Genomic DNA, 22,949 nt, shown 5'->3' with positions numbered 1-22,949 from the left:
CTGAGACCAAGGCAGGCAGCACACCCACATCTCCCTGGGGACCCGGCCCAGATGGTCAAGGTTGCCCGCACCGGCTTCGGAGCTGCACGTCCTCGCCAAGGACTCGCATCCAGAGATTTGGCTACCAGCCAAGACCGTCATAAACGTGCCCGCTGCTGGGACTGGCAACAAAAACACCTGCTCAGCGAGTACATGAAGACCTGTCCTCAGGAATTCCCGCCGGCCACCTCCCCCTGGTCTCCGGGCCACCGAAGGTTGTACAGGTTGCAATGACCGCTCGCCGGGCTCCTCCTCTCAGCCAAAGACCCAGGGAATAACAGCCTCCGCAATAGGAGCACACCCTGCCAATCAAGCCTAGCCTCCGCCCACGTCCTGGCTGGTGTAAATGGCATTGGTTGCATCATTACCGCCCCTCCAGAAGATTCTCTTCTTGGATTGGCTAATTGTATCTCCTCCCTTCTGCTCCTCCTTTGTCAGAAGCTCGCAATTGGTTAAGCGTGTTGCCAAGCTCCGTATGCTGCTCGGCCATTGGAGGCCGCCGGCCCGCCCCCGCCGGCTGGGTGAAGGTGAGAGTCTCCTCCGGTCGCCGTGGCCAGCCGGGACCGAGCTGCTCCAGGCGCAGGGTGAGAACTCTGGGCGGATTCTTGCTCTCTCGCCATGGCGCCTCCGTCAGTCTTTGCCGAGGTTCCTCAGAGCGAGCCGGTCCTGGTCTTTAAGCTTACTGCCGACTTTAGGGAGGATCCGGATCCCCGCAAGGTCAACCTGGGAGTGGGAGGTAAGGATGCAGTGCTCGGGAGAGTGAGCAGCTTGGGGAGTGTAGCGGACCCAGCCTGGGGGTGGGAAGGTGGGAGAGGCCGAGGCCCAGTTTGGCGCTGCCTGAATAGGGGGATGCCGGAGAGGAGGCAGGGTCCAGAAAGACTTCGCTCAACCTGCCCATTTTAGAGATGAGGATATGGAGTCCCTGGAAAGGGGAGATGTGTCCAAAGTCACACAGAACAGGTTTAGCAGCCAGGACACAAACTCAGGCTTTATGATTCCCCATCGTATGTTCTTCATACTACATCCTTCAAAGAAATGGGGCGGCCAGGGCTTGTAAGGAGAGGGAGGAAAATAAGAAGCCTAATAGGCTCTGGGTCCTGGGTACTGGAAAAGGGGTAAAGGAGAACTGTTAGTCCTAGGGAGCTCTGGTCTGGGCTAGTAAATATTTGGTTGACTACCAAGTATCAATCAGGGACCTTATTAAGTCTTGTGGGGAAGACTGAGGCTTGGTTTTGCTCTTGAGGATTTTAAAATCTACACTATGCTTTGAGATGGGTTAATGCTTCCTGGAAGGATCTGGGAAGACGGTTTGGCCCTCACAGATGTGGTAGGAATGGGTAGAGATGGTGGGAAGCAGTAGGAAGAAGTATGGATATGAGCATAGAACCTCACTTTCCACACATCCTTCTCTTCATTTCTTGGTTGTATTTCTTGGGCTTTGGACAGATCAGAGCGCAGGCCTCAGTTTCCCCATCTGCCAAGAAGGTTTGTATTGGAGTGCCTCTGAAATTCCTTTGATTCAGATCTTTGATGAATTTGTTATGTTTCTTTCACCATTGTTTGGATATTTGAAGTCCTATAGTCATTTTCTCCATTTGGATTTTGCCATATACAAAGACTAGCCAGAGAGATAAAAATGAGTAGGGTGAAGTCCTATGCTAGGGAACAAACTTAATACAAGGACTAGAAACTTTGAAAGAGCAAATGGAATTATATTGTTGCAGAGGGTGACATGAAGGAGGCTCCCATGGAGAATGTTTGTGTCTGTACATAGCATCTGTTAAGTCTTTCCCCAGAAGTATGAGAGAGGGGTAAAAAAACAAAAACATTAAAAAGTGATTGTTGCTGAAGCTGTTGATTTGTTTGAAGCTGGGTAACAGGCATATGGACATACATTGTATTATTCTCTTAGCTTTCGCAAAGGGTCGAAACTTTTCATAATAAAGCACTTAAAAAATAGTCAATACTATGTAGTTTCACTGATGGAGGGAAAATGATGTTTTTAGCAGGCAGCAGAGTGGGGAAAGTATTAAAAGATTGCCTCGAATTGAATTGGAATGGGCACCATTCAAGCTCTTAATTTAAATCCAATCCAGAATATCCTAAGTATTTCTTTATAGCCAGATATATACTGAAGAACTAATTCATATTGATCTAAATATATCTTTTTATAACATAAGATTTTATTGGCTCATTTACCTTTGAACTATCTTACAGGGTAGTTTACATTTAAAGTGTTTAGATCTGTGTCCGGCACATAAGTAGGATTTATCTAAGTGTTAGCTATTCTGATTATTGCTGTTTTGACATTTGGGTGAATCTCATAAAAGATGTGGAATGAGAATTTTTGGCTTAAGAACTGCAAAATGAAATAATTTGACATTGGGTCAGAAATAAGCTGCTCTTGCAGAGAAAAGACACCTTGATAGCCCAGGCCAGAAGTGCTTGACTCATAATTGTAGTCATTAGTGCACATGGCCACCTCCTCTGTGATGGAGCCTTTGTCAGGTTTTCCTGGAACTCAGAAACTTCACTCCTTACTATGAGCAAATGATTGATCCATGTAATCTCATTTAATGTTCACAGCTCTGGAGGGTTGTTTATTACTATTACTGTTTAGAGGTAAAGAAGCCAAAGCCCTGAGAGATGAAGCAGTTTGCCCCAGGTCATGTGTCCTCAGTGGTAGAGCGGAGACTCCAGGCTAGCTCTCTCAGGCCCCAGATTCTCTATCCACTCCTCTAGTTCAGGTACCTTCATCCTGTCTGGGGGTAGCCAGTGCACTATAGTGGGAAGAGCCAGGAGACTTAGGGACAGACCTACTACTGTGTTCCAATGAGGTGACCTTGGAAGGGTTATTTAATGTGACTGGGGCTCAGTCTGCTAAATGAGAAGCCAAACTGAATAACCTTTCTCTAAATTCTACTCTTAAGATTTAACTCTACTAAAAGTTTACTCCAAGATTCACTAGCATATTCTATTAATATAGTGTAGGATAATTTTACTGGCTTCATCAACTGAGGATTAAATGATAATTATGTGTGAAATGTAATGTAAATGCAAGTGATATATGTGGGTCCCAAAAGTCACCATACATAGGGAAAATGAGAAATTGGAGCTAAATGTACCTTTTTTTTTTACAAAATATTAACAAAATCTTTTGTACACGTTGGCCACCTCTTTCTACACACACACACACACACACACACACACAGTCTTCTCTCCCACTCACGGTGACCATGGTTCAAGATATTTGCCACCATACGTGTTTCCTATGTATGGCAACTTTGGGGTGCCCTGTATATAAACGTTGTTGTTAATCATCATTATGACCTTTTTATGGCTGGCAGATGTTTAGATAAGGGCCTAATGAGAGTAGAATAAAAGGTCTCTTTCTAGCTTTTGTAAGTCCTACCCTTACTTATACACATCCAAAATATACTCATTGTGAAGGAAATGTAATTACAACTGACTTTCGGGAAGAGACTCTTTTTTCCCCCCCAGTTAAGATATAAACCTTAATGGAAACTCTCCAGCTCATGTTCTAGTGATGCTGGGACATATTTAGAATAAACTGCAACTGTAATCTCAGAAAGTTTCTACTTACAGATAGTTTCCTCAGAGATTTTCTTCTTGCTGTGACAATCTCAATAATTCATATATAGTTAAACAGGTAAGTATATAACACTCAAACATAGACCTGTCCAAACTTTGGTATATCCAAGTAGTCTCCTTTGTGGCTAGTCAAAACATGCTTTTTTGTTCAAAGATTTTTTTGAAACTTTCTTTTGGAATGGCCTTGGAAGCAGGTAGGACCCATACAAGAGATCATCACTTTATAATTGTTCTCCATGAATATTATCCACTTTATTTACCCACCTTCTTCTCTGGAGATGATGCAAGTACTATTTCCAAAACTTAAATTGAGTTTCAAAGGATGAAGTGTTGGCCCTATTAAGGATATTCAAAATAATGAAATGTTGCCTTTGAAAACAATTCCAAAAGAAATTTCAAGAACACTTTGAACAATGGTAACATTGTGATCTTAGATAGGGTAATCTGTTTCCGGGAGAACTCTTACTTGGAAGTAGTTATTTTGGTATGCCTATGAGGAAACCAGCCCAAATCCCATCCGGTAAAGGAGGCCTTTTGAATTTGTTGAGAAGGAATTAGTTTGGTGGGTCTAGGGGTAGAATGTGAGTGGTATAAGAGTATTGTGAGTTAGATTCTCCTACCCTGAGACTGTTGGTTGGTAAGTGGCTATGCCAGCCTGTAGCTCCATCTGTATTTTTATTACTAGCTCAATAGGTTTCTCAGTTTGAGAAACTGAGATGACACGGATGACACAATCTTGGAGGGTAGAGTCAGCTGATAGAAGACACAAAAAATTCAAAATGATCTTATAAAGTCTTTTATTGTATACCATTTGACCTAGTAAATTTATATTTAGAGTTTTTTCCCTAAGAAAACAGTTGTGAGTATGCATAAAGATCTAAGAGCATGCATCACAATGTTTATGATAGTGAATAATTCAAAGCAAAACAATTACATGTAGGAAGGGATATTATATAATTACTAAAATGGTGTTGCAAATGGCTCATATGTATAAAAAATACCCAGTTGCATTCATAAGAGAAATGCAAATTAAAATTACCTTGGGATACCATTCGTACCCTGATAATGGCAAAAGTTCATTCAGTGGGTAAGGCTGTGTGGAAGCAGGCACTGTTATATTGTTGTTGGTGGGAATGTGAATTGATATAATTCCTATAGAGGGGAATTTGGAAATATTTGTCAAAATTACAAATACACATAACTTCTTAGCTCCCTCCTCCATTTTTCACCCTGCATGTTAACAGATACAATTGCATTCATATGAGATGACGTATGTACAAGGTTGTTCGCTAAAGTACTGCTTTAAGATTGTAAACAACTTAAATGTCCATCAACAAGAGACTGACAAAATAAAATGTGGTACATTCATCAGTTAGGCAGCTACAAAAAGGAACAAGGACATTCTGTATGCATGAATATAAAAAGATCTTCAAGTGGAAAAAGCAAGGAACAAAACCATGTGTGATATGTGATATGCTACTTTTTGTGTAAAAAGGGCATAGGGAAGAAGGTATATTTGTGTGTGCATAGAGAAATTCTGGAAGGATACATAAGAAAATAACAGTATTTATGGAGGAAGGGATTTGGAAACTAGGTAGACAGAGGATAAGGATGGGAAGGGACCTGCAAACATATCACCTATTAGAAGAATAGTTAATGATGATGAAAAAATATTGGTAATATATATTTAAGTGGGAAAAAGCACATTGCAAATTCTATATACAATATGATTCATATTTTGTAAATAAATATGTTCATAGAAAATAAAGCTTAGAAGGTTGTACCCCAAAATTTTCATATTCCTTATCTCTGAGTGCCGAGATTACATGTTAATTATGATGTTTATTATTTACTTTCTGGCCTTTTCTAATTTTTCTACAATCAGCATGTGTTGTTCACTAAACAATAAAAACTACCCTAAAAAGTGATTTTTTTCATGACAGAGATTAATACAAGATACAACTTAATCAGAATTGTTCTAAAATTTTGTTTCAGTTTCAAAGTCCCTTGCCTAAGTATAGGATTGTTGGAGACCTAAACATTTGAGCAGAGAGGCAAATGACCCCTGTCAGGAATCCTACTCCGAGAGATTATTGGCTTGGGTGCAAGGCCACAGCAGCTGTCCTCTAAAGCTATAATCCTAACATAAGCATAGAGTAGTACAGGGAAAAAGGCAGCAATAGGATAACTCTGAGCTTAGAAATTTACTATAGAGCAAGATTAAATATTGTGAGAGATCAATTTAGATCAATGGAAGGGTGAGGCAGATGAAGTGGGATAAACATTCAAAATGGTAAACATTGCCTGATGTGAAAATACAGAAAGAGGATAGAGAGGTGTGTTAGTGGATCCTGGGCTGATTGTGTAACCCAACCAGTTGTTGGACTCTTCAGTCGCAGGCATGTGCTTACCCTTCATTCTAATTCTGCTCCTCTAGGGCAAGAGGTGGGGTGGCCTGCTAGCAATATCGATGTAGCATTTAGTTTGCAGAGTGCTCTCCCATGCATCCTCTCACGTGACCAGGCTCTGTGATGTCCCAGTCTTATTTCAGCATTCTACTTTTTGGTGGTCGTATAGTTAATGACCTATACTTTTCATAAGGATGTCTGTCTTGTTTGCCCAGCACCTAGCTCATGTTTGGCCCTAATTAGGTACTCAGTGAGTGAATGAACTTTACTTCAATTCCCTTTACTGTTCTAACTGGAAGGTGTCAGAATGCTCCTTGTTCACAGTTAATAAACTCTCATTTGGACACAGACTAAGACTCCTCTGTATCAACTCTTTTCCATTCTCTAGCGTATCGCACAGATGACTCCCAGCCCTGGGTTCTGCCAGTAGTGAGGAAGGTGGAGCAGAGGATTGCTAACGACAGTAGCCTAAACCATGAGTATCTACCCATCCTGGGCCTGGCAGAGTTCCGGACCTGTGCTTCTCGCTTAGTCCTTGGGGACAACAGCCCAGCTATCAAAGAGAAGCGGGTGAGTTTTAGAAATTGTGAAAGTAAAAATAAGTTGAAAATGCGGTTTGCTTTAAAGTATTAGGTGTTATTGAGCTACCAATGAATAAGGGTTTCAGTAGAGTTAAGTTTAAGAACTTGATAGAGCACATAATGTGGTCACACACAGCATGGAATTGTTCAGTAGTAGATCATCAGATTTCAGCTGCCAGGTTTAAAGCAGTCAGTGGAGATGCCAAGTAGAGGAGATTTAAAGGAATGATAAGAGAGACCAGGGTTCTAGACCCAACTTTGCCACTATTTTGACCACAAAAATTCATTTACCCCTCTGGACCCTACAACTACATGTCAGAAAAAGACTTATAATAGTTTGTATTTTGGACCCCATAAGGAACACTTGCATAGGGGATCTTTTAAAGGGCCTCTGAGCCCCCTGAAATTATATGTAGAATTTTGTGTGTACTTAACTCCTGGGGAGAAGGTTGATTCCTTATATCAGCTTTTCAAAAGGTGTCTGTGGCCCGCAAAAGTTCAAGAGCCTCTAGTCTAGAAGCTCTTTGAAGTCCTTGCCGGTTCTAATATTCTTTAATATTTCTAGCCTTGATCTTAGCATCTCTCATTTAAGTACTTCCTGGTATGTATTCTGTGTATAACTAGAGACACATGGAGGAGGAACACGTCTGGAGTGAGGCAGGCTGTACATGACAGGAAGTGGTATGACTTTCAGTGTGATAGGAATTCATGAAGGCTGGAGATGGGACTTGAGCTGAACCTTGGCGAATGTGTGAACAAGGCCAGGACACTGGTTTTCTGGCTCAACAATAGCATCACATAGGGAGTTTATAGAAACATACGAATGGCTGGACTCTGTGGACTCCATGCCAGGCCAGTTAAATCAGAATCTTGGAGGGCACTGCCTTTCCCCTCTCTTTTTTATTCCTCCCCTTTTCCGTCCCTGCCATGGGCATGTTTTTTTAGAAGCTCCCCAGGTGATTTCAAAGTACAGCCAGGTGTGAGAACCAACCACACAGTAAGGAAGAGGGACAAAAGGAGGAGTATTCGCCTTGAGTGTTGAGAGTCCAGGGACAAAGATAAAGGGTAAGCAGATCTAGGTTGTGAAGAGACCTGGTTGACGAGAGCTGGGAACATGCTGGACAAATCAGGCAGACTGATTTTGGCAGCAAGGGCAGGAGAAGTCACCTGAAGGTTTGACAGAGAAGTTACTCAATAAAAGTGTTATTTGAAGAAGATAAAACTGATCAGATGGGTAGGAAAGGTGAGAGCTCAGATTTTTGCAATAGTCCAGTTAGGTATTGTGCAATTGCTCCCCAGGCCAGTGTTGTAGTATAGCCTATGGTTCATTTTTTGAAGGGACCACATCTTAGAGTCATCTGATTTATTCTCCACAAGCTTTTACAGCAGGTTTTTCCTTTTCTATATCATGTTACCCAGATGCCCCAATAAGCAGAATTACTGGATAAATAAAGGTTACACACATGTACATTCTTATGTGTTGAATCAGGAGGCAGGGCAGCTCTGGTGAAGATTTGGGAACTCAGGTCCATGATTAGGCAAGTAATTAATTTGAGTAGGGTTTTGTCTGGATTGTTTTGAGAGACTGATTTTCCTCAAGGAACTGAAGGCATTTGGATAGAAATGTTGAGATTATAGGTCACATTAGGAAGTTGCCCTGAAAATCCAGTGTTTCCACAAAGGTAGTGGAGAGGCCTACTGAGGTCTGAAAGTGAGGAACTGAGGCAACTGGGGGGCCTACCTTCTGAAATTCTGTAAATAAACTAGCTGAATTCTGTCGTTGATAAATGAAAACAGATTCTGTGTTTGAGAGCTTCTTCCTCTAAGATTATGCATTTCTGACACAGTTATTAACTCTGTTGGGCAGATGCTTGCTTTTTGTTGTTGGGCTCATGGATCTGTGTTTGCTCACTTAACACTGTAAGACTTGGAGCCAGTGCTTATGGTCTTGATCTAGGAACATATAGCCCTCCCTTTTAGTCTAGTTCTTCCTGTTGTGTTTTTTTTTTTTGTAGAGACAGAGTTTCACTTTATCGCCCTCAGTAGAGTGCCGTGGCGTCACACAGCTCACAGCAACCTCCAACTCCTGGGCTTAAGCGATTCTCTTGCCTCAGCCTCCCGAGTAGCTGGGACTACAGGCACCCGCCACAACGCCCAGCTATTTTTTGGTTGCAGTTTGGCCGGGGCTGGGTTTGAACCCTCCACCCTCGGTATATATATATGGGGCTGGTGCCCTACCGACTGAGCCACAGGCGCCTCCCCCTGTTGTGTTTTTGATCATAGAACAATTTTAGATGGCAGTCTTTATCATGGCAGCAAGCATTTGAAGGTACTGTTTGGACTGGTTTGGGATGCTCCCTTAGCACCTACATCACTCTCAGTTACTACTGAGTCCTGAGCCTTTCCTCTTTCCTTGGAAGTCTTTACCATCCCCAAACAGCCTCCTAATTGACTTTCCTCCCTCTAGTCTCTTCCCCATTCTAGTACATTTTGCATACTGCAGCTAGAATGACCTTTCTTAGCAAAAAAAGCTAATCATGTCTTCTATTACTTTTGACCTTGAACCTGGGGGTCCTGCCATTCTATGAGCCTTGCTGTTTTCTGGACTCACCAGGCCCTGTCATGGTTAAGAGCCTTTATCTGGCTCTTCCTTCCACTTGGAATGCCTTCCTCACCTCTCCAACTCTCCTGTCCCTACCCCCAAGCCTGTCAAGACCCATTCAGGGATCACTTTCACACTGAATCCTTACCTTCCTCAGGCAGAGCTAGTTGTTGGAGTCCTGTGAGTACTTCAGAGATTTCCAGATGTTTGAATTCACTCATTTATTTAGTCATCAGATGCTCACCATTAAAGCTGGGCACTGTTCCAGGTGCTAGAGCATGGTGGTGACCCAAACATACAGAATTCTCTGGCCTTTCTCTCAGTTATGTGGAAAGAAACATACTATAAACATAATGAGAAAATGACATAGTATATTAAAGATAATGAATGCTATGAAAATAGAGCAAGGGGAGGCATGCTAGGAGTTCTGCGGGTGGATACAGTTTTAACTAGATGGTCATAGTAGAAATAGAATAACATTTTAGCCAAAACTTAAAGGAGATGAGGCATGAATGAAAGAATGAGTGAGAAAACAAACACTATTCTTGTCTTCCCTTAGATTTTTCTAGTGCAGATTTAACATTACCAGATCCTTCACCCGCTTTGAGGGACCTGGTTTCTAGACTTCTCACTGTCCTGTATGTAGTATTAACTTTTCTACTTAAAGAATACAGGATCCAGACAATTCTGTAGGATCCAGATTTTTCATCTCCTATGTAGTGTTATTTCAGCTTCTGAAACTACTGAGCCACTGTAGATAGGATTGTTTGTGGGCTCTCACTTCTATCCAGATTGTTGCAAAAGATATATAATCTACATCTTTTTATGGCTGAATAATATTTCATGGTATACATATATCATAATTTATTAATCCATTCCTGTGTTGAAGGGCACTTGGGTTGTTTCTATATCTGTGTGATTGTGAATTGTGCAGCTGTAAATATTCAAGTGCAAATGTTTTTTATGGTAGAATGCCTTTTTTCCTTTGGGTAAATACCTATTAATGAGATTGCAGAATCAAGTGGTAGGTCTACTTTCATACTCTGTGAGGACTTTCTGCACAGCACAGGACACAGTTAACAAAGCAAAAAGACAGCCTACAGAATGGTAGAAGACATTTGCATGTTACCCATTGGATAACCAGAATCTACAAAGAACTCAGGCAAATCAAAAGAAAAAGAAAATTAAACAACCTCATTAAAAAGTGGGCAAGAGACATGAACAGAAACTTTTCTTGTGATGATAGAGTAGTAGCCAACAACACATGAAAAATGCTCATCATCTCTAATCAACAGAGAAATGCAAATCAGAGTCACACTGAGATATTACCTAACCCCAGAAAGAATGGCTTCCATCATAAAGTCCCAAAACAATACATGCTCGTGTGGATGTGCAGAGAAGGGAACACTTATACAGTATTAGTGGGACTGTAGACAGGTTTACTGTCTTCCTAAATTCTTGTAATGAATTTGCTATCTGGATTGGGGGAGAATGGATGGAGTTAGACTCAGTTGAACACAGGGGCTAGGTGTAATGACTCACGACCGTAGTCCTAGCACTTTGGGAGACCAAGGTGGAAGGCTTGAGCCCAGGAGTTCGAGACCAGCCTGGGCAACATAGCAAGACCCCATCCTGGCAAAAAATATTAAAAAAATTAGGTGTGGTGGTGTGTGTGTATACTCCCAGCTACTCAAGAGGCTGAGGTAGGAAGATCACCCAAGTCTAGGAATCGGAGGTTGTTGTGAGCTATGATTATGCCACTGTACTCTAGCTTGGGTAACACAGTAAAACCCACTCTCTTAAAAAAAATTGTCAGCTGGTGCAGTGGCTCATGCCATAATACTAGCACTCTGGGAGGCTGAGGCAGGTGGATCTCCTGAGCGCAGGAGTTTGGGACCAGCCTGAGCAAGAGCAAGACCCTGTCTCTACTAAAAATAGAAAAACTAGCTCGGCATTGTGGTGGGTGCCTATAGTCCCAGTACTTAGAAGGCTGCGGTAAGAGGATCATTTAAGCCCAAAGAGTTTGAAGTTGCTGTGAGCTATGAGGCCACAACATTCTACCCAGGGTGGTGGGGTGAGACTATGTCTCCCTTCCTCACCCCACCCCAAATAATAAATAAATAAATTGTGAAGTGCAGGAAATGAAAAATTATGCCTGTGAATGTTTTCACTGGCATCCATATGCATTGTCATATTCCCGTAACTTAAAACCATGTTGATGGGAAACCTTGCTCATTTGCATAGAAAGTATTGGCATTCTAGAAATATTACTTAAGTAATGTATGAAATTGACTTTCAATTTAGCTGGATAGCAAATCCATAAAAAATAAATGTACATTTCAGTTTTATCACCTCAATAGCAATTTGCATAAACAATCCAGGTAGACCACGATCTGGGGGCAAAATCTTTCCAGTAATGGTAGAAGACTAGTGCTTAGGATCACTGTAAAGAACAGAGAAGTTAGTGCACCAGATGTGACGTACACTACTGTTTTAGCTCCAGTCCACTGTCTTTGCTTCCCTCTGAAATGTACAGCTGTATTCAGTTCCTCATTCTTTGAATGTCAACTTTGCTTGTATTTTACACTTCAGATAGTGTTATTCCACAGACCTATAAATACAGATAGAACACTGGTGAATAGTACTGGTAATAATTTAGCATTGCTTTGCTCCTAGCTTAAATGGGATTTCTGCTCATAATTCATTGTTTATCATGAAGCTGACTTATGTGTTGAATGAATTTTTAGGAAATATCCATTGTTTTCTGTTTTAGTAAGCATTTATATGAGGAATGGCTAAGCTTTTCTTATCTGTTTTGAGGATTGTTTGAGTTTTCTCTACTAGCAGCATCACAAATTTTATAATATATCTCTTAATTACACATTCATGGGAAGACTCACTTAATCCAAGGGGTACTTTTTAAAGTATTGTTGGATTAATACTGTTCATTAATGTTTATTTGGGAAATTAGTATCAAAACACCTGAAGGAGCTAGGTCTCTCTTTCTCTCCCCTCCTCCTCTCTCTCACTCTTCTCTGTCTCTCTTTTAAAAGACAGTCTTGCTCTGTTGCCCAGGCTGTAGTACAGTGGTGTGATCATAGCTCACTGGAGCCTCAACTCCTGGGCTCAAAACAATCCTCCCACCTCAGCCTTCCTAGTACCTGGGACTGCAGGCATGCACCATTACACCCAGCTAATTTATTCAATTTTGTGTAGAGACAAGGTCTCACCATTGCCCAGCCTGGTGTCAAACTACTGATCCTTCTGACTCATCTCACTTTTCTCTACTTTTTTCCTTTTTTTTTTTTTGAGGCAGAGTCTCATTGTGTTGCCCTTGGTAGAGTGCTGGGGTATACACAGCTCATAGCAACCTCAAACTCTTGGGCTTAAGCGATTCTCTTGCCTCAGCCTCCCAAGTAGCTGGGACTACAGGTGCCCGCCACAACACCTGAATATTTTTTGTTGCAGTTGTCATTGTTGTTTAGCTGGTGGGGTTGGGTTTGAACCGGCTAGCCTCAGTGTATATAGCTGATGCCATAACCACTGTGTTACAGGCACTGAGCCTCCTTTATCATCTTTTAGCATCAGTGTAATGTTAGGTTATTAAAAAGATTTAGGAAGCCTTTCTTCTCTATCTAGGAAGACTTTTTTTTTTTTAACCTTTTTATCATGGAAATTTTCAAATGTATATGAAAGTTAAGAAAATAGGATAATGGATCAGTCCCCTATCACCTAGCTTCAACAATTGTCTGCATGTGGTCAATCTTGTATATTTCTCTCTTTTTACCCTCCTATTTCTCCCCTACTGCCACAGCTGTATTATTTCATAGCAAATCCTAGATGTCTAAATAGGTTTTAAAAATTATTATAAAATTTTACAAATAATACATGAATATATTCTTCTCATTTTTAAAAAACAACTTATAGATTAGGCTAAAGTTTCATTTGACCACTATTTCTACATCCTGGACCCCTCTTCAGGGTTGCTGCTGTTAGAAGATTGGTATGTGCCTGCCTTTTATTTAAATAGATGTTTGGCACACACCAATGTGTCTTCCTTTCTCCTTAACCCTTAGACAAATTAGGCAACATGTGGTTTATGACATTTCTTTACTGAAAGAGTTATGCTGATACCTAATTAGAATTTTGAAGGCACAAAAATCACAGTTCTATAGGCAGAAATCTTATCAATAGGCCATTGAGGAGTAACTTGATCTAGAATGGGAAGACCTGGGTTTGGGCCCAGCTTTGCCACTCACCTCCTTGTATCCTTTTGTAAATCACTTCTAAATCAGTTTCCTTATGTGTGAATTGGGGATCAAATAAGAATATATGCAGAAGCCTTCTATAAATAATAAAACACAAGACTTTTATTTTATTATTATTTTTTTTATTGTTGGGGATTCATTGAGGGTACAATAAGCCAGGTTACACTGATTGCATTTGTTAGGTAAAATCCCTCTTGCAATCATGTCTTGCCCCCATGGCACGCACCATGGCCCCACCCCCTCCCTCCTTCCCTCTCTCTGCTTTTCCTTCCCCCACCATAACCTTAATTGTCATTAATTGTCCTTTGTACTCAATTTTGATATGAAGACTTTTGTTATTGACTATACTAGGTCACTTTAAGATGAGAAGATGCTAAGAGAGGGAAGTAGTATTTGCACATTACCTTCATTTTGTTAGAACATGTGTCTAGGCTTGGAGCCTGTAGCTCAAGCGGCTAAGGCACCAGCCACATACAGAGCTGGAGGGTTCGAATCCAGCCCGGGCCTGCCAAACAACAATGACAGCTACAACCAAAAAATAGCCAGGCATGTCGTGGGCGCCTGTAGTCCCAGCTACATGGATGGCCATTGACATAACCTAACCTATCTAGCCAACATACCTGGCTAATTAAAAATAAAAAAAAAGAACTTGTGTCTAAGGATTAATAAGTGCTAGTTCTAGAGATGAGAAGGAGGAGCACAGGCAGATGTCAGTGGCAAGCTAGAAACTATTTTACAGGCTTCTGCTGGAGGGAAATTTTGATTTTGAGATGGGTGCGAAGAGATGGGTTTTCCTTCCAAGGCACATACACACACTAATGTGGCCTCTTTCTCTGTGTTCAGAAAGGAAGCGCCCCCAGACTCAGACCTCCTAGGTTGAAGAAGATCTGGCCCTCTTGCTCCGTAGCTGCTAACTTTGAGCATGGTGCTTCCCTTCGCTCGGCCTCATTTTTTTTTATTTGTAAACATGGGCAAGTAATGGAACCTTCTTCATGTAGCTGTTGCGGATTTTGGTGAGATAATGCTACTAAAAAGGCTTAGCACAGAGCGGGCAAACATAAAATGCTCTTTATTACCTAATCTTTCAAATATTATATGACTTAACCATTATCAGGCTGAGACTCTGATTCTTCTCTTTCAGGTTGGAGGTGTGCAGTCTTTAGGGGGAACGGGTGCACTACGAATTGGAGCTGAGTTTTTAGCACGATGGTACAATGGAACAAACAACAAGAACACACCTGTCTACGTATCCTCACCAACCTGGGGTGAGTCTTTCAGCTATAGTGAGAGGAGAAACAGAAGTTGGAATTATCCTCATGACTTTCACTGGTTATACAGAAAGTGTAATTCATCCCCGGAGCCACTGTCCCCTGGCAATGGCTTGAGCAGGGGATTATAACGTACATGAGAAACCTGGTGTTCAAATGCAAATTAGGAATACTCTTTCACAAGAGTTTAGGTAGACTTTCATTTTAGTCTTTGTTGAAACTCCCCAGAGGAGGCATAAAATGTAGGTGCAGGAAGTGCCATTGTAGTGGGATATAAGTTTGGCATTAATAATGACTGATTGAACTTGTTCTTGCTTAAATTCATTCTTCTATATGTTCACCCCTAGCTTCAGTAACACCAGCGGACACTGAGCCTGTGAGGGCCCTGGAAGCTAGCTGACTTGGATTCTTTCCAAGTATACCTCCTAGTGTAAAAGCATTTAACATTTTACCTTTTGCTTGCAGAAAATCATAATGGTGTATTTTCCGCCGCTGGTTTTAAAGATATTCGGACCTATCACTATTGGGATGCAGAGAAGAGAGGACTTGACCTCCAGGGTTTCCTGAATGATCTGGAGGTGGGTGATTTAGAAGAAAAAATAAAGAGAGTCCCCTGGTGTCAGGAATAGCAAGGAAAGTCTTTGGATAAGTTGATAAGTGAAAGTCTGCGATGTCTTCCCAAACCAGATACTGGTTTTTGAAATAGCGAGTAAGAGAGAGAGCCCCAAAGAGAGACATGAAAGAGCAATAAGAACACGGTTGCCCGTGGCCCTCCCTGCTGGCTGTGTCCCTCACACTGCTGCTAGTCTCAGATCTGACGTAGCTTCCTTCTCCTCAGAATGCTCCTGAGTTCTCCATCTTTGTCCTCCATGCCTGTGCACACAACCCAACTGGCACTGACCCCACCCCGGAGCAGTGGAAACAGATTGCTTCTTACATGAAGGTAACTACTATGTCAGAGCATCTCTTAAAAAAGATATATTCAAAAACAATACCCGTTTACTGAAGAATTTGGAGTATGGAGAAAAGTCCAAAGAAAAAAATATTAAGTATAAATCCTTCTACTTAAGAAAAGAAAAACATCGTTAATGTTTTGGAAGGTAGAATATCAGGCTTTGTGTGTGTCTGTGTGCGTGCACGCAGTTTTATATATGTATATATACACATTTTACAAAGATGAGATCATTTTGTCTGTACTGTTTTGTAACACTGTTTTTCATTTGAACTTTTTTATATACATGTCAGTAAATGTTTTGCAGCAACATTTTTCATAGCTATGTTATATCTCTTTCTTGGATATTTCATATTAGGATTGGGTAAATCAGGTGATGGAAATTTAGGTTTATTCCAGATTTCTTGATCTTATGAAAAGTTGCATAATAAAACTTCTTTTTATTATTTCTTTGGTATAATTTTCTAGATTGGAATTTCTAGTGTGTATATTCTTCACTGACGTGTTTGTGGAATATTTGGTGAGGAAGTGTTGTGTACTGGGTGTCACTGGGATACAGTAGTGAACACAGCAGACGTCCCTCCCCTCAGTCTGTTTGGGGAGACAGACAGGTACTAAGCAGTTGTGATACTGTGGGATAGTTATGTTGATGGGGCTTATAATGGGATCTGTAGCCCACACTTTTGGCAGCGTATATGGGGACAGATGGCAGGAGCCTTCCTAGAAGAAGGGATATTCATGTTGAGATTTTTAGGATGGGGAGGAGTTAAAAAAGCATCAGGAGGCAGGGGCGGGCAGAGAACTTTCCTTCCCTACAGAGGGAAGAAGAGCCTCGTGAAAAGCAGAGATCATACTCATGTAAGGAAGACAAAGTGATTCTTGCCATGGCCTAGAGTTCAAGGGAGTTGGGGGGTGTGAGTGAGAAAGCTAGAAGTAAATGTCCTGTGCTGGGGAGTTGGACTTTGTTCTGAGGGTAGTAGGAAGCCACTGAAATCTTTGATGTCAGGGAGTGGTGTGATCAGATGTATATTATGTTAGGGTCACCCTGATTGCATAGTAGGGACTGGATTGGAGGGAGGCCAGATTAGGCAGACTGGGGGAGCAGTCAGGGGGCTGCTTCTGTAATCTAGATAGGCATTGATGGTGCCTTGAATAGAGTAGGTGGCAGAGAAGAAAGTGAGATGCAGAAGGATTCTGGAGCTCTCAGGAAATAGGTCTCATAAGACTGGGGTGTAAAAGGACATGGAGAATCAGCTGCAGAGGTAGGAATCATGATACACCACTCACCACAGTTTCACCCAGGCTAGACACAGTTTCACCAAAGCTTGGACAGTTCCAGGGAGGGAAGTGGTGTCCGCTTAGAGATTCCAATAGCAAGAACAGGTTCACTGTGGGCAGCTCTTTGAAGAGATAAGAGTGATAAGATTAGAGACTACTCTGTCCACTTTGTCTGAATACCCAGAATATCCCTGAAGTTGTGGGGTGACCCTGAGGATACTAAGCCTACACGTGACCAAGCTTATTACACAAAGAATTCATGGAGAAGAATCCTCCAACCCAGTACATAACCACCATGCCTCAAAAACAAGCCCTTTTAGCACAGCTGCATGGTGACAAGAACGGTGTGCTTTTTTTTCTTTTTTTTTTTTTTTTTGAGACAGGGTCTTACTCTTCTGCCTGGCCTAGAGAGTGCAGTGGTGTGATCACAGGTCACTGCATCCTCAAAATCCTGGGCTCCAGCGATCCTCCTGCCCCAGCCTCCTGAGTAGCTGGGACTACAGGCATATGCCATCATGTCTGGCTAATTTTTCTACTTTTAGTAGAGATGGAGTCTTCCTCTTGCTCAGGCTGTCTCAAACTCCTGAGCCAAGCAAACCACCTGCCTCGCTCTCCCAAAGTGTTAGAATTACAGACATGAGCCACTATGCCTGGCCTACAATGTAGTACTCTTAAAAAGCAAAGTTTACAGGGCAGCACCCATACCTCAGTGGGTAGGGCGCCGGCTACATACACCCAGGCTCGTGGGTTTGAACCCAGCCCGGGCCTGCTAAACAACAATGACAATTGCAACAACAACAAAAAAACAGCTGGGCATTGTGGTGGGCGCCTGTAGTACCAGCTACTTGGGAGGCTGAGGCAAGAGAATTGCTTAAGCCCCAGAGTCTGAGGTTGCTGTGAGTTGTGATGCCACAGCACTTTACCAAGGGTGACATAATGAGACTCTGTCTCCAAAAAAAAAAAACAAAAGCAAAGTTTACAGAAATCACTACATTTGTGGTTGCTGTTTAGCTGAACAGAGAAAGAGACATAAAGTGGTGGTTGGGTGTGTATAGACGAGAAATAAAAAAGGACAGTGTTAGAAGTTCCTCCCAGGCATCAGTTGGGGAAGGAAGGTCAGTAAATGAAGTTGGTTCCAGAAGGATTTCCTTCCCTGACTCACTCTCCTTCCTTGCAGCGCCGATTTCTGTTCCCCTTCTTCGACTCAGCCTATCAGGGCTTTGCATCTGGAAACCTAGAGAAAGATGCCTGGGCTGTTCGCTATTTTGTGTCTGAAGGCTTTGAGCTCTTCTGTGCCCAGTCCTTCTCCAAGAACTTCGGGCTCTACAGTGAGTGCCCTTCCAAGTTACAGCCCCCTCCCCATATCACCCCCTATCAGCCACTCCTGATTCTCATCTCTTTCTTTAGACGAGCGAGTGGGGAATCTGACTGTGGTTGGAAAAGAAGCTGATGGCATCCTGCGGGTCCTTTCCCAGATGGAGAAGATTGTGCGAGTTACTTGGTCCAATCCTCCAGCCCAGGGAGCAAGAATCGTGGCTCTGACCCTGTGTAACCCTGAGCTCTTTGAGGAATGGTAAGGAGCACACAGCCTGTTGGGCGAGGGGTAGGAAGCAGAGTAGTCATTGTCCAGTTACATTTAACTGCGTCTCTTCCTTTGATTTGGGTAGAGGCAGGATAAAATTACTTTAACCCCTTCAAATATCAGATATTTATGTGAAACAGGACTGATACCTACCTCACATGTGTGGAACACAGCACCTGGGACAGAGGAAGAGGCACTTGGAGTGGTGGCTTCCCCACTCCCCTGCCTCCCAGGCTTCCCATAAAGTTGGAAAACTCATGAAGGAATTCTTGATGGAACAGAATATCCACCTTCAAGGCAGTATGGCAGTTTGGGGGCTCTTCATTTGTATCTCTCATTTACATTTTATCTTATTTTGGTACTGAGTTATTTTTATGTAGTAGCTAAATCTGCAATCTGTATTTAATTAGAGATAAAATATATTATCCTATCTATATCAGTACCTCAATGAAGCCTGAGTTGAAACATTGGTGTTTTACAGCAGTATACCCAAGATGGCACTAGACTCCATCAGTAAATACAGTCCTTTCCTTCCACTGCTAAGTCTGACTCTCTGGTCTGTTCATTCACCTATCCAGGCATCCACATACCTTAAAGGGCAGGTTGTGACTCCATTTTCAGCATGTAGTTTTAAGTTACAGTTTTTAAACCTACAGGTTCTCATGTACCATCTCTCCTGTCTGGACTGATACCTATGTTACTATCCATGCTTTAGGACGGGAAATGTAAAGACAATGGCTGAGCGGATTCTGACCATGAGATCTGAACTCAGGGCACGATTAGAAGCCCTGAGGACCCCTGGAACCTGGAATCACATCACTGATCAAATTGGCATGTTCAGCTTCACTGGGTTGAACCGTAAGTGGCCCCCCACCTCCTTCTGTTCCTCTTAGTTGCAGTCGCTGGTCTTGTGCTCACCTGTTAGCCATGGCTTACTGGGCAGCCATTGCTTTGGATCCAGTTAGGTTTTCTTAAGTGTCTCATCATCTCCTTAAACCCCTTGGGTCTCAGGAAAGCATTGTTGTGGTCTGCCCTGCTGACCCATAGCCAAGATATTTTCATTTTTATAGGCTGGAAAGTAGCTCAGAGCTAGCTGGGAAATAACAGGCTTTATATTTTGGTTTACGAAAAGTATCTTATAAGTGTTCAGGTATCTTTTGTCTTTACCTTAACCCTAAGAATAAATGTATTATTCAGGGATCTAACTTCTTAACAGGTCTTTCCTATTTCCACGTATTGCCTTCACAAAGAAATTACAGAGTTCTCTTTCTGTTTCATAAATAAAACCCGAGATTGGTGGTTGAAATTAAAAGCTGAAAAGTTGGTGGGGAGCCATGTGTGACCTTGGTGAGCCATAAGTAGCACATATCTGCTATCAGTAGGCTTTTGTGATGATAGAGGATTCATTTATTTAATAGTAATTCCAGAGCACTACTGGCCAAGCCACTGGTTGGGTGGTGCAGATGTGGCCACTCACCTGTTCGTCTGAGTGGCTCTAGGGTTAAGCTGGCTTGGGTTGTAGGTAGACTGTCAGAGGTCCCTAGAGATATTACAGTTGGGGCCACTAGAGTGCCAGTGTGAAGTGGACTGAGAAAAAAAGGAAATAAATGTAAGTTAAAGGTGATAGACTTTATATTATAGACCCCTCAAAATACTCTGAGGGGTAAAGTGAGGCTACCCAAGAAGTGAAGGAATATAGCTTAGTTGGCTGTAGGTGTCTTCATGTAAGTGGGACAGAGAATTAGTTGACTAGAACATGTAAAGTCATCCTTATACAATGCATTTTACATTATTCAGTGTTTAATGTAAAAATATTAAGAGTAGTGGAAATAGTCTTTCGTAGTAATATTCTTAAAGCTCACAAGATAGGGATATCTCCCCAATAAAATATCCATATCCTTCTAACTATCCAGATCAGGATATTTGTTTTATTTTTTATTGAAAAATGATGAGAATAGAACTGTACTTATAATACTAAAGTTATATTTTTATCACTTGACATCATTTATCCTTTTTAAAAACTGTTTTTTTCTCCCAACATTTTATAAAATAACATTTTATTATGAAAAGTTTTAAACATCCAGGAAAGTTTGAGGAATTATGCAGTGAATCCCCATATGCCCACCATCTAGTTTCTACAGTTTTCATGTTAAAAGCTCACTACATTTTATCTGTCAGAACAGGAGCTTTTAACCTGGAGTCTGTGGATGTACTTTAACCTGGAATCTATGGATGAAGCCTCTGAAATTATATCTTAAAAATTGTATATGTTTATATTGGCCTTTTTCTAGGGAAGGAGTCCATAACTTTTACTAATTTCTCAAATCATGATATATCCCTTCTCTCCTGAAATAGAAAAGTCTCATTTTTGTTAAAAACAAACAAACAAACAAAAAAACCCAGGGTAGGAGCCCTATAATCACAATAGGATGCATTTCTGCAAACATGGAAAAATCCTCTCGTATCTGAGAGAGTGAGATCTGATAAATGGACTGATGTTGCCAGGACAGAGAGATCTGTGTGGTTTTACTTGGTTCATTCACACAGCATTTATCAAGTGCGCTTATCAAGTATGTGAGGCTTTGTCTGATACAGAAATGTCAAAGGAGGGTTGCTTCTAGGTGCTCAGGGATAAGCAAACACTGGTCAGAAAAGGGCTAAAGGAAGCATTTCATAACCAGTTTTCATATCAATGGAATGTTCTTAAGTCTGATGGTTGTTTTGGTTCATAAGAGTGTCTGGTCAATGTAATGTACAGGCTTGATTAGAAAGTAATCCCAGATTAAAATTCCCACCAGAAGTAGCCATGTTGAAATTTCTGGGCATTAGAAAGTTAACTAATAAGAGTACTTTCTAGAATCTAGTGAGCCTATTTTCCTATTTGTCAACTGAACAAAACAGCTCCTTTTTTTTGCTTCTCTATGTTAAGGGGAAGGAAGGAAAATTTTAATTGTCCTGTAATTGCTGAGCCTCTACTACTTTACGGTTCCCTGCTGCTCTGATTATCATCTTTTGGTTTCAACAGCCAAGCAGGTTGCATACATGGTCAATGAAAAGCACATCTATCTGTTGCCAAGCGGTCGGATCAACATGTGTGGTTTAACCACCAAAAATTTGGATTATGTGGCCACCTCCATCCATGAAGCAGTCACCAAAATCCAGTGAAGAAACACCATCCCGTCCAGCACCACCAAAGCAATTCTGTCATGTGTGTTCCCTGCCTGCACAAACCTAGATGTACATATCATGGATTGGAGACCACTGAAGGACTGGAAGTTTGGTCTGGCGAGGTGGCCTTTGTTTAAATTGGTCCCACGTAAACAGAACATCCCTTGAATTTTTTGGCCTGGGGTTAGCGCCTTTTGGAGGCCAGAGCAAATTAAGGTTTTTATTTAAGAATAAAAAAGTACTTGGATCATGAGCTGTAGGTATCTTGCCCCCCTTGTTAGAGGCAGGAATGTGTGCATGTGTGCTACACGTGGCTCGACTCCGTACAAAGTCCTGTCCCAAAGATCAAGTTGTCTGAAGGAGCCAAAGTACAATTGTAGGAGTTGGTTGTGGGCATTAAAACTCATCATCTCGACCCAGAGTGTCTTTATCTCCCTGCTCTTTCTGCATGGTTGTGTCCCTAGTCCTAAACTTTAGTTCTTTAGGGTGACTGTGATAAGAAATATATTTAATCATGACACATACAAAGATACACACACATATTTAATTGAAAAAAATGTTTCACAAAACAGTATACTCTTGTTATGTGTAGTGCATTCCGGTATTTTCTAGTCTGTTCTATTGTGTTCTACTTCACTAAGAAAATAAAATAAAAATGCTAAGCAAGACCACGGAATTGATTTTGTGATCCACTAATGAGTTGTGATTCACAGTTTAAAATGAATGCTTTAGAGGGATTAACTAGTGTCTACAGGAAAAAGTAAAATGTATTCTCACAATACAGCTCCCTTTAGTGAACTCACCGTATATGACTGTTGGTTTTATGGGCTTGTCATTCAGAGGCCACCCATCATCTTATATTACTTTAGAACATGGACTTCATAGGAGGGGTAACATCACTCAGGAGAAAATATTCTCAGTGTTTATGGACTCATAGGAGGGGTAACTTCACCCAGGGTGATTCTAGTACTCCAGCTCCTCTCCTCCCATTATAGTCAGAGTTCTCTTAGTCTATTGAAACAATTAGGGCCACTTAAATATGGATCACAATTTTCAGAGGGTACAAGGGCAAATGGCAGTTTTGTATAATAGAATTTGGTGGGGTCTAATCTTATTAAAACAAGAGTTACAACTTGGAGTTTAAAAATATTTAGTTAATTCTTGTTATTTTAACAAGGTCTACTCCTTTCT

The 22,949-nt window shown here is 41.5% G+C and overlaps 1 protein-coding gene across 1 annotated transcript; it reads left to right on the top strand.

Moving 5' to 3' along the window:
* Positions 1-449: 449 nt before the first annotated feature.
* Positions 450-22,426, top strand: GOT1 (glutamic-oxaloacetic transaminase 1). Its single transcript, XM_053582912.1, has 9 exons — positions 450-775; positions 6,448-6,629; positions 14,652-14,775; positions 15,244-15,356; positions 15,617-15,721; positions 18,186-18,336; positions 18,416-18,581; positions 19,306-19,448; positions 21,616-22,426. Exons 1-9 carry the CDS (start codon positions 658-660, stop codon positions 21,753-21,755), a joined length of 1,242 nt encoding a protein of 413 aa, XP_053438887.1. The 5' UTR covers positions 450-657; the 3' UTR covers positions 21,756-22,426.
* Positions 22,427-22,949: the final 523 nt, after the last annotated feature.

This window comes from Nycticebus coucang, chromosome 3, assembly GCF_027406575.1.
Source record: "Nycticebus coucang isolate mNycCou1 chromosome 3, mNycCou1.pri, whole genome shotgun sequence".
Lineage (NCBI taxonomy): Eukaryota > Metazoa > Chordata > Mammalia > Primates > Lorisidae > Nycticebus > Nycticebus coucang.
This window is presented reverse-complemented; position numbering and strand designations above follow the sequence as displayed.